General features: G+C 36.3%; 1 protein-coding gene across 4 annotated transcripts in view; it reads right to left on the reverse strand.

Moving 5' to 3' along the window:
• The window catches only part of FERMT1 (FERM domain containing kindlin 1), a 55,987-nt gene that overhangs the window by 23,336 nt on the left and 20,081 nt on the right, over positions 1 to 12,570 (reverse strand). For all 4 annotated transcript variants that reach the window (XR_002317969.2, XM_020914445.2, XM_020914438.2 and 1 more), the window contains exons 7-9: positions 2,138 to 2,245; positions 1,595 to 1,726; positions 27 to 76 (exon numbers count right to left, since the gene is read on the reverse strand). Coding sequence is in view for 3 of the 4 variants with exons in the window: in XM_020914445.2 (XP_020770104.1) it covers positions 27 to 76; positions 1,595 to 1,726; positions 2,138 to 2,245 (290 nt within the window). In the remaining variant the exon portion in view is untranslated. The remainder of the gene's footprint in view (positions 1 to 26; positions 77 to 1,594; positions 1,727 to 2,137; positions 2,246 to 12,570) is intronic.

Consider the following 12,570-nt stretch of genomic DNA (forward strand, 5'->3'; position numbering starts at 1 on the left):
TTCTTTCCTCTTCAAGGGTGACTTACCTAAATAATCTGAGATTATCTGCAAGTTTAGGGATATCAGTAATGTCCTCCTGAGGAAAAGCAGATAACATTTGACAAGCAGTAATTAGACAGGTGGTGCTGGTACTCTATCCCAACTGGCACGTGGAACTATTTACATAAGAATTAATTAAAATGAAAAACTCACTTCCTCATTCATACTAGCTACATTTCCAGGAGTGACCTCAGGGGTAGGGTGGGAGAGGGCTGGGACTGAGATTAGGCACCTGTGGGGATCCTGGGGGTAACTGGTGAAGTTCTATTTCTTGATTTGGGTGGTAACTTGGCTGATAATTTAATACTGATTTGTTAAGCTGTACATTTTTGTATTTTTTCACTTTCTGAGTCATATATTACTCAAACGAAAAAAGATTACAAAAAACTGACCATACAGTATCATTCAACTTAAAAATCTGAGTTAGAAACTACTACTTTTATGTACAAACAAAATATTTCATAATTTTTACATCATAAGATTAGCTATATCTAGATAGTTTACTGATATATAGAATCTTACTGATTCTCAGAAGGAATCTGGTTCAAAGTTCATTCTATGGTATAGGTTGGTGCCTATTTTCAAACTGAAAAGACTATTGTTTGGCATCACATAAAAATATTGAGGGCGTTGAGAGGGAATTTTCCATTTGTTCTAAGAAGGATGACTTTTCCATTGTTAAGTGTTTAGTGGAGGAAGTAAACAAAAGAGAAATCCAGTTTCGTGGGGCCCAGGTCTCATAAATGTGGTTCAGGGCCTGGATCTCTACAGAATCTGAGAATTTCATTTGTATGAGGTAGTTGCTTTTGCATTATACCAATTTCCTATTTTAAGGAATTCAATCATAAGAGAACACACATTAAATACAATACAATGCTTCATTACGTCTATTACTATTTATACCCAATTACAATGAATCTACCTCTCTGATTCAATGTGATTAATGATAGAAGAAGTTAAACAAAAGGCTGGCTCCCAACGAATGAATCAAACAAGGCAGGGCACTGCAATTATAAAGATGACAGTTCAGCCACATTTGCTGGATAAGAAGCAGGAGTGTTATTACTTTATGTTTTACTGGAGAGTGTTTCTTCATTTCCTAAAGTCAAAAGGGTTCAGGAACTTTTTACAGTGTACAGTCTTGCCCAGAGAAATGCATGACTAGGTCAACAGATCACACGGTTTTGTATCTGAGAAGCATTCTCTTTACTTTCACAGCTACTTCATTCTTCTAGACTTCAGTTAGAGGGCCAATTTCATGTTCCACTCTAGTGAAGTGGAGACCGGACCGGTCTTTCCCTCATACCAAACTTGCTTATCTTTAAGAAGAAATATAATACAAAAGAACTGTCATTGGGAGTGACAAAAATACTTTACAGTCACTTACAGAGCTGATCCAAGAAAAGCTAGTCAGGTTGAAGTTTGTCTGAGGAACAGAGTATTTTCTTTTCTTCAAAATCAGACAAAATATTCCCTTATTTATAATAAAAAAAGCTCATTTATATTTGTCAATCAGAGCAAAGCCACAATTCTGACTTATCAGAAATATTCATACCAAAGTGTTGTCTGCTTTTCCGCCTTCCAGGGTCACTTCCAAATTAGAAAGTGCTGCTTCTACTTCGTCAACCTCAGAGTCATTTGTAAAATCCTGTATTTCAGTGGACAATGACAGTTTGCTAATGTGATACTACAACAGAAACAGAGGTTTTAGGACTATTAGAAACACAAATGAAGAAAGAAAATACTGAACATCTCCTGGAAGGAGATCTCCCGGGTATGCAGGGAAAATGACATTTTAATGTAAATTACTTTATGGTTAGTCATGTTCCAACTCAGTTCTTCTCCATCACTGGTTAACCTTATAGTGTGGAAGCAATGAGGATAGCAAGACTGATGCCTTATAAGATTATACATGGGTTGGTTATGAGGAATATTTTATTTTATTTTATTTTTTTTATGAGGAATATTTTAAACTTAAATTTACTACACTAAATTTCAACTCCTTTTCAAAGAAAAAATCAGTAGAAAGAAAATGAAACTTTGAGGAGAACAAATTTTCTTTGTTTCCTTCCAGAGGAAGGTACCAACGTTCTCATACCTGTAGTGCTGCAAAGATCAACATTTCTTCCTCTGTGCAGTCAATTTCTTCTAAGAGAATGGCCCACCTGGCTTGTTCATAGAGTTGGTTTATTCGGACAGCATCATACTAGAGAAAAGAACAGGTATGTGCATATGTGTGTGTGATGGGGCATATTTACATCCCATGATACAAAAGTTTTAGAATAACTGAGGTCAATTCTTGTTATCCAGATGCAATAAATTTTAGCTCAGGTAACTGAAAGAAACCCCTCTATCTTTCCACTACCCCAGTTCATTTTACTTAGGAATTAAGAACTTTCTCAAAATATTTCCCAGAGCTTCTTTAAGAGGCCAAACTGACCCATCTTAGTTAGACTTCATTATTTTCCCTTTGTTATCATACTTCTGTTGGTGGGAAACACAGCTAATGGAATGGTTTATGTGGTAAGTAAAATAAGGAGAAGGAATCCCCAGGCTGATCTGTAGACTCTGTGTAATTCTAAGCAGAATCTTAACCACCCACCCTCTGTATTTCAGTGGACAAGGACACAGGTTTTTAGTGGAACTTCATGCAAGCTGTTCAAGTTGGGCTGGAAAAGACAAAGTTCCAATATCTCCAAGAACATTTTGAAAAAACAGCAATGTTGGGAAGATACTTTTCCTCTCAGTTATTGAAACATAATAAAGTGGCAGCAACTAAAATAGTGTGTTATTGCTATGGCAATGGACAAAATGTCAATAAAGCAATATCTAGCAACAGACCTAGTGAAAGTATGTAATTTAATATAAAATAAAATGGCATTTTATAAGCAAAAGAAGCTTTCTTTCAACACTATAATAGTGTTAAAAATGCCTAGCCATTTGGAAAACAAGATAGAAAATCACAAAGCCTTACACATCCAAAATATACAGATAGATTAAAGAATCCAAGCATGCAAAAGCACAATGTGATACCACTTCACATCCATTAGGATCAATCTAACCTAAAAGACAGAAAATAACAAACGTTGCTAAGAATGTGGAGAAACTGGAACCCTTATGCATTGCTCATGGGAATGTAAAACGGTGCAGCCTCCATAAGAAACAGTTTGGCAGTTCATCAAAAAGTTGAACATAGAATAAGATCCAGCAATTTCACTCATAAGCATATACTGAAAAAAGAATGAAAACAGGGACTTGAATGGATATTTGTACTGCAATGCTCACAGTAGCATTATTCACAATAGCCAAAAAGTAGAAACAACCAAAATATCTATCAATTGGTGAATGAATAACAAAAGGAAGTATATACATACAATGAGTATTATTCAGCCTTAAAAAGGACAAGAATTCTGATAAAAGCTATAACATATATGCATCTTGAAGACATTAGTTCAGTGAAAACTCAGTGAAAACAGACAGACACAGAAAGACGACTATTGTATGACTCCACTTATATGATGAAGTGCTGAGAACAGACAAATTCATACAGACAGGAAGTAGAATAGAGTTTACTAGCTGCTGGAGGAAGGAGAAAATGGGGAGTTTTGTTTAATGTGTATAGAATTTCTGTATAGGATGATGAAACAGTTCTGGAAATAGTGGTGATAGTTGCACAACACTGTGACTATACTTCTTGCCACTGAACTGTAGACCTAAAAATGATTAAAATGGCAAATGCTATATTTTGTATATTTTAGCACAATTTAAAAAAGTCAAAGGAAAAAACCCCAAGATGTGTACATGAATGGTTATAGCAGCATTAGTCATAATAACCAAAAAACAGAAATAATTCAGATGTCCATGATAAAACATGGCATATACATATAATGGAATATTATTTGGCAATAAAAAGAAATAAAATACTGATACATGCTACAATACAGATGGACCCTGAAAATATGCTAAAGGAAAGAAACTGTCCCAAAGTACCATGTATTTTGTATATTGTATAATTCTATCTACATGAAATGTCCAGAACAGGCCAATCCACAGAGGTAGAAAGTAGACTGATGGTTGTTGAGGACTGGGAGAATTGGAGGGAAATGGGAAGAGGCTTCTAATGCGTGATAAGGTTTTTTGATGGGGTGATGAAAATGCTCTGAAATTACACAGTGGTGATGGTTGCACAACCCTGAATATACTAAAAACCACTGACTTGTACATTTTAAATGAGTGAAATGTTGGTACGTGAAATGCACGGTATATGATTTTATATCTAAAGGCATATTGTATTTAAAAATCTAAAGATAACAATCAAAGCTATTAGAAGGAAACACAATAGAAAACTTTGTTATCTTTCAGAGAAGAAGCCCTCTCTAAGCAAGAGAGGAAGCCTTTAGGTTATGACACATAAGGCTGACTTTACAATCATTTTTAAATCATTTAAATCATGTTTAAATCATTTAAACATTTTTAATGGCAAAAAATATCCTAGAGAAAATTATATGTTAAGACAAGATATAGATTGAAAGAAAATATTTGCAATAAATAAGTGCTCCTATAAATCAATATGAAAAATATAAAGAATTCAATAAAAAATGGGGCAAATATTATAAACAGGCAATTCACAGATGAAACCAAATGGCCACATAAACATTGGAAAATATGCTCAACCTCACTAATAATCAGAGAATTAAAACTAAAACCAGATGACATAATTTCTATTTTCCTATCAGATTTATCTAGATTGTAAGTACTGATAATGTGTGGTGTTGGTGAGTATGTGGTATAAACTGGCACTTATACATATGTCAGTAGGAAGCACTTTGGCAGGATCTTTAAATGTCTTTTTGCCCATTAATGAGCATGTCCATGGTTACTATTCTAAAGAAATATAAAGTATTTATCAAAAATACTTGAACAAGAATATTCAGTTTTTGAAAGAGCAAAAATTCAAGCAACCCACAGGTCCTGATAAACTATGGTTTAGCCTTTTCTTTGATTATTTTGTAGTAGTTAAAAAAAGTGAGTCAGACACATATATGCTGACATGAAAATATGGCTGATATATTATAAAGTAAAAAGAAGCAAGCTACAAAGCAAATACATGTTTATAAGTGTATGTGAAAAAATCTGCAAGGATGGTTAATCATTAAACTGTTAACCATGGCTACCTCTCGGGAGAAAGATCATAGTAAAGGATTACTTCCCATTTTTACTGTAACTACCTCCTTTTTATGTTTGATTTTTAAAAATTCCTTTTAAAAATACATATGAAATTTACCATCATAACCATTCTTAAGTGTACACAGTGGCATTAAGTACACTTGCATTGACCACCATCTGACTCCAGAACTCATTTCTTGCAAAACTGGAATTCTGTTCTGATTAAACAGTAACTCCTATGTTTGATTGTCATTTTTTTTTTCTTCATATTGAGTTTATACTGTATCCTTTAGAAAAGATAAAAATGTTGAAGAAAACATGGCGGAGAAATAGAAAGACATTCAGAGTATGTAAACAGGTTTATCATCGGTTGGTTAGCATGAGTCCACTTTTCCTTTTGCATTAACTTTATGCACAGTAGGGAAAAAAGTGACAAGGAAGGACAAAATCCACAGTAAGGCAAGCCTGGGAAGCAGCGCTGCTCTCAGGCCAGTGGGACTGTGACCTGCCCGCAGGCTTCTTCCTTCTCACTGCTTTTAAAACTGCTTGGAAAGGAGGGCAAATGCAGATCCAAGTGTGTGGTTTTTCAGGAGGCTGGAATAATAACAGTCTCAAAAAAGTCTGTCCTTGTTTTCTTAACTTTGCCAGGTGTCATGGAAACCCTCAGGAGGTTGCCCCAGAATCCTCCAAAAACAAACTGAAACATGACCCACATGAAAACATTCATGGCAGCATTATCCATAACAGCTTCAAACCAGAAACACTGGAATGTCCCTCAAACTGAAGATGAATGAACAAAATGTATCCACATGTATCCATCCACATGATGGGACACCACTCCCGGCAAAAACACAGATACACATCAAAGCCATCATGCTGAGTGAAAGAATCCAGACACAAGCTACACACTGTATGATTCCATGTGTGAAATTTCTAGAAAAGGCAAAACTCAAGACAGAAAGCAGATCAGGTGCAGGCTGGGGCTGGGGACAGAGACTGACCACAAATGGGTATGATTGGAAACGTTCTTGCATGATGCAAGTGTTTTAAAACTAGATTGTGGTGATGGCTACACGACTATGTAAACTGACTAAAAATTACACTGTACACTTATAATGGGTGAATTTTATGGCATGTCAATTATACTACCATCCAAAGACATGAAAACTAAAAATACCACACATACACCCAGTGCACACCAAAAACCAGGCAACCAACTCCCAACCCTCTCCCCACAAAGGGCCCCTGCCCTTAATTCAAGCTGACACACAATTTAAAAGTATGTGCAGTTGCTGAAATCTGAATTGGGCTAATAAACTGTCATATACATATTTATATATATCTGTGTGCATGTGTGTATCTATTGGTCTACCTATAACTCCTTCTCTGTCTGCTTAGTGAAAATAAACTAAATCACCCAATAAGGCTTTTCTCTCAAATGCAGTCAGTACAGATCTAAAAAATTGAATAAGCGCTTCCACACCTAAAACTACTTATCTCCTTTCCAATCCCAAGTCTGGTAAAACAATTCTTTGAAAGTATTGGTTAACAAGAGTTGCCTACTTTTCCAGACTGACATCAGGAGAACAGGCGGGGCCAGGCCTGGCTCTTGCTGAGGAAACCCAGATCGTCTGCTGCATCCAGAGAGCTCTGGACTTTCCTCTTTGGATTGTTCACATTCCCACTGAGCACAGGGTTCTGGGTCTTTTGCAGGTTCATTTGCTAACAGGAGCCCCAAAAGGTTTTCCCTGAGAACTCTTTCAGAGGTTTCAGCGATTCAGAAACACGTTTTCCCTGGTGGGGACTGGCTACTGCTGCCCTCTCTCCTTGGCCCTTGATTTCCTTTGTCTCCTGGTTAATTGAAAACAGAAATCACCGAAGCATGTGGCCTCTGCCACCTCCATTGCTCAAATCCCTGTTTTTCCCCATCTAGTCAGTTCAACAGACTCTCCTTCCACCAATCATCAATATGAAAAAATAATAAAGCCTACCTCCCATAGTTTTCATGCTCTCAGGAGAGGATTACTATTTGATCTAATCATTCAAGATTCTCTGTTAGTGGGGTAGCAACTTCTAGTATCTTTTAAGCCTCTTACTAAAACCGATGTGCCTTTTCTGGAGAAGGAAATGGCAACCCATTCCAGTATTTTTGCCTGGGAAATCCCACGGATAGAGGAGTCTGGTGGGCTACAGTCCATGGGGTTGCGAAAGAGTTAGACATGACTTAGTGACTAAAAAACAACAACAAACCCTGTAAGACACCATCCTGCAGGTTGTTGTTTTCTTTTTTGCTGTATAGCACGCATTCCTTTTTTTGTGGTTGCTGGCTGGATGCTGTATTTAATGAAGTAGATATGAGCACATGCTAAAAATACAGGCTCAGTATATACAGATTATCATGCAGTTAGTATAATTTGGCATATGTGCTAATGTAATGAAAAAAAGATTACTTCAGTGAACTATTTTGCTTTTGTATTTTACTTAAAATGAAACTAATTGATGGGGGATGTGTAAGACCCAGCAGAAGGATAAAAGCAACATATTTCTAGTTATGTGATGATCAAGATTTATCACATCTGTGTTGCTATATGGCCTCTGTTCAATAATCTTAAATCTAATTTTAGGCCTAAAATTCCCATTTTACTCCAGAGTGAAAAATGATTATATTGAAGCATAGACCTTGACTATGTAACTTTAGAGAACTAATAGAACTCTGTAAACACTTTGATATTATTTTTGTAAAAAATAAATGTAAATGTGTACATATATATGTGTATATATATGCATCTATCTATCTATGCTTCCCTTGTGGCCTAGACAGTAAAGAATCTACCTGCAATGCAGGACACCTGGGTTTGATCCTGGTTGGGAAGATCCCCTGGAGAAGGAAATGGCAACCGTCTCCAGTATTCATGCCTGGAGAATTCCACGGACAGAAGAGCCTGGTGGGCTACAGTCCATGGGGTTGCAAAGAGTCGGACGCGATTGAGCAACTAACACACACACACACACACACACACACACACACACACATGTATGAAGTATGGAAGGCCCTGGCTGATTACCTCCTGCCTTGCAGCACTTTTCTCTAAGATGTTAGACTTGACTGCTGCTTGCAAACCACATACTGCAGGCCTGAGGACTGAGTGCAGTACCAAGTAGAAAACACATCTTTCAAGGACAGAGTTTGTCTGCTTCCTAACAAGGAAGTTAATAACAAAGAAACATTTTTCAAAGAGGTTGGACTTTAAAAAGTCCAGGTGAGCCTAATAAAAGGGAAAGTGTTGCTTTGAAGTCATAAAAGCTTTTTTTTTTTTTAATGCACACATTTTAAAATGCCCTTAAATGGGGCAAAAGAGTATATAATGATGAAATTAATTTTGAATGAATTTAAAAGAGAAAAAAGGTGTACAAGAAAAAGTTTAAGAATTATTTGATGCTTACCCTGTAAGAGTACCAAAATAATGTTAGCCTACTGGACTTTCTAAAACTTCCTTTGTCATAAAAAAAAAAAGTCAATCTCTCTTTCTTCCTTGTTCCGCACAAATGGTAGTTTCCCTACTGACTGTTTTGTATCTTGTTCCTTTTTACTCAATAATATTCCCTGAACATGTTTCCCATCAAAAGGAAGCTGACTCATTCTTCCTAATCACAACACTATATGAATGGATCATAATGTATCTAACCAGTTCCCTACTGATAGATGTTTAGGTGGTTTCCAATGTTTTCCTAAAACAAACAATGTAATAATAACTATTCTTGCATACAGACATATTGACTCACATATTTGAGTATAACTGTGATAAAAATACCAAAGGGTAGATTTGCTGGGTCAAAGCTATGCAGAATTGTAATTCTGACAGATACTGTCAAATAGTCTTCCACAGAGATTTAATTTGTACTTTAACCTACAAGCAGTGTATGTATGAGAGAACCTGTTTCTCCATACTCTAGATAAATAAGATAGTGTATGGAACTTTTTGTTCTTTGTGGACATAAGACTAAGAGCTATTATAGTTCCTTTTCTATGAACTATGTGTTCACGTCCTTTGCTACTGGGTTGTTGCTATTTTATTACTGATTTGGAAGAACTCTTTATATATTAGAGTCTGGCCTTTTGTTTGTTGTAAGTATTACAATAACATTTTTCTACTTACTTGTAGTTTTTTGCCATGTATACAATTTTCATTTTTAATTAAAATGTATCAATCTTTCCTTTTATGGATTCTTTTTGCATTTCTAAAGTAATATTTGAAATGTTGTATTCTAGTACTCTCATACATCTGAGATTTTAATCAGTTCCAGTAGCCTACACCCTGTAGCTTGCTTGTATCTCTCCTCTGAAAGCCAGAGTAGAGAGGCTCCCTGGTCCAATTAACTGATTTAGCTCCTAAATACAGGGTGCCTTGTATATTTGCAGTGGTTTCTTGGGTGCTATCTTTGCTCTCTTAATTTGATTGTAGATTCTTTGAAAACATGAACTCTATCTTAAGTTTCTGTATCCCTCTACCCAGTACACAGTAGAAGCCTTAAACTTGGTTTCATTTACAGCACTCTGCAGTTTAGGAGGGGAAGGGAAAGAGGGCTGCCACAACTCTAGGTGGTTGGGTCATCTTGTGCTGCAGTCATATCCTGCCAGCCTGAATCTTCATGTCATTTTTGGGTTGGCAGCTGCTATTTGGCTGTTAGATTCAAATACACTTTGTTCATAGGCAGTGGACAGAGAATTCCTTACCAATTAAGCAAGCAGAGACTGGAGGCAAAGAGCCTAGGACAACGGCCCTGGTGACCTTTGGTGTCTTTGGTGTGCTTGCCCACTTCTGGGATTATGATTCCTTTTAATCTTCCACTTTTTAAATTATTTTTACTTTTTTAAAAAAAATTTGGCCACACTGAGAGGCATGTGGGATCTTAGTTCCCCAACCAGGAATCAAACCTACACCCGCTGTATTAGAAGCATGGAGTCTTAACAACTGGACCATCTCATAATCTTCCACTTTTTAGACAACACATATTTAACGCTGCTCTTCCATATTTGCTAACTTAGGCTGATGATCTGACATGTCTGCATTTTTTGACTGTGATGTCATTCACATGTTTCTGACAAATTTTTTAGAAGTAGATGACTGAGTTTATTTTCAGCAATGAGCTCACTTGCCAAAGCAAGGAATTTAATGTAGAATCTCTTGGCAAGGAAACTGATAGGAGGGCCTTCAAGACCTAGCTGATCCAATCACAGAGCAAGTGACCAAGGATCTCTCCTAGCATCCTTGCAACATGTAGGGGTGGAGGGCAAAGGATATATCAGAAGTGTTCCCTATTTTCAAGGAGTCTGCAGTTTGTGGCAAAAATTCATGAATGTGGTACAATTAGAAGTAGGAGTCCTGAAGTCACACTCAGTTGTGACTCAGAAAATGGAATGGCCAGCATGACCAAGAATAAAGTTCTTATTCTAGAAGGAATAAGACTTGAGTGTGATCCTGGGGCAGGGTTTCTGAATCTGGGAGTCTAAATCAGGTAGTCTGTAAGCTTGGATAAGGAAAAACTACACCTCCATTTGCACCAACTCCTAATGGAAATTTAGCATTTCCATCCATGATGAATGTAGGCAACAAACCACAGTATTATAGAGCACTCATGACTACCAGAATCACAGATTTTTCATATTCCTCACAGTTGCTATTTTCCAATAATGCTCACATGCATCACCACCACTTCAATATTAAGCTAGTTATGAGAATGGCCAATATATATTCTTGTTTATTCAATTAATGAAAGAGATTTACTTATATCCATTTTGAAAAAGATTTTGGTTACGATAGTTCAATATAATTATTCCTTACTGTAATCTCATGTTTTATTTCATAAATTTGAAAACCTTATTCTAATGTCCAGCAGTTTTGGGTCCTCAGCTGCTATCTTAGTCCTTGGTACATGGGTTGTTGTTTGTTGTTTAGTTGCTAAGTCATGTCTGACTCTGTGCAACCCCATGTACTGTAGCCTGTCAGGCTCCTCCGTCCAAGGGATTTTCCAGGTAAGAATACTGGAGTTGGGTTGCCATTTCCTTCTCCAGGGGATCTTCCTGACTCAGGGACCATTTCCTGCATTGGCAGGCAGATCCTTTACCACTGAATCACCTGGGAAGCCCTTGGCACACAGTAGTTGTTTGACAAATAAATGAAAAAATAAACAAAAGGGGTACAAGTCTGAAGAGACAAGATGGAGCCACATTCCTGACTTAGCAATTAGAAAATGCATAAATATGCTTTATTTATGTGTTATCAGATTTCAGAAAAAACCTTATGTGTTAGAATAGATAGCATACAACAAGGTAGAATAAGCTACCTGGAAACTAGGCAAGGAAAGAGTAAATTGAATCAGGAATGAGATTAAAAATTGAGATCATAGAAAATGTAAAGATTTGGTTCTTTGATTTCTTTCATCAGTGTCTTATAGTTTTCTGTATATAGCTCTTTTGTCTCCTTAGGTAGGTTTATTCCTAGGTATTTTATTCTTTTGTTGCAATAGTAAATGGGATTGATTCCTTAATTTTTCTTTCTGATTTTTCATTGTTAGTATATAGGAATGCAAGTGATTTCTGTTTATTGATTTTGTATCCTGTGATGTTACCAAATTCACTAATTAGTTCTAGTAATTTTCTGATAGTGTCTTTAAGGTTTTCTATGTACAGTATCATGATGACATAAACAGATGGAGGGATGTTCCATGCTCCTGGGTTGGAAGGATCAATATTGTGAAAATGACTACACTACCAAAAGCAATCTACAGATTCAATGCAGTCCCTATCAAATTACCAATGACATTTTTCACAGAACTAGAACAAATAATTTCATAATTCTGTATGGAAATACAAAAGATCCTGAAAAGCCAAAGCAATCTTGATAAAGAAGAATGGAGCTGGAGGAATCAACTTGCTTGATTTCAGACTATACTACAAAACTACAGTCATCAAGACATTAAGGTACTGGCTCAAAAACAGAAGTATAGACCAATGGAACAGGAAAAAAAGCCCAGAGATAAATCCACGAATATATGGACATTTATCTTTGATAAAGGAGGCAAGAATATACAATGTGAAAAAGACAGTCTCTTCAATAAGTGGTGCTAGAAGAACTGGACAACTACTATAGAATGAAATTAGAACATTTAGTAACACCATACACAAAGATAAACTTGAAATGGACTAAAGACCTACATGTAACACTAGAAACTATAAAACTCTTAGAAGATAACAGGCAGAACACTATATGACATAAATCATAGCAAGATCCTTTATGATCCACCTCTTAGAATAATAGAAATAAAAACAAAGACAAATAAATGGGACCCAATTAAACTTAAAAG

Source organism: Odocoileus virginianus, chromosome 9 (genome assembly GCF_023699985.2).
Source record: "Odocoileus virginianus isolate 20LAN1187 ecotype Illinois chromosome 9, Ovbor_1.2, whole genome shotgun sequence".
Classification (NCBI taxonomy): domain Eukaryota; kingdom Metazoa; phylum Chordata; class Mammalia; order Artiodactyla; family Cervidae; genus Odocoileus; species Odocoileus virginianus.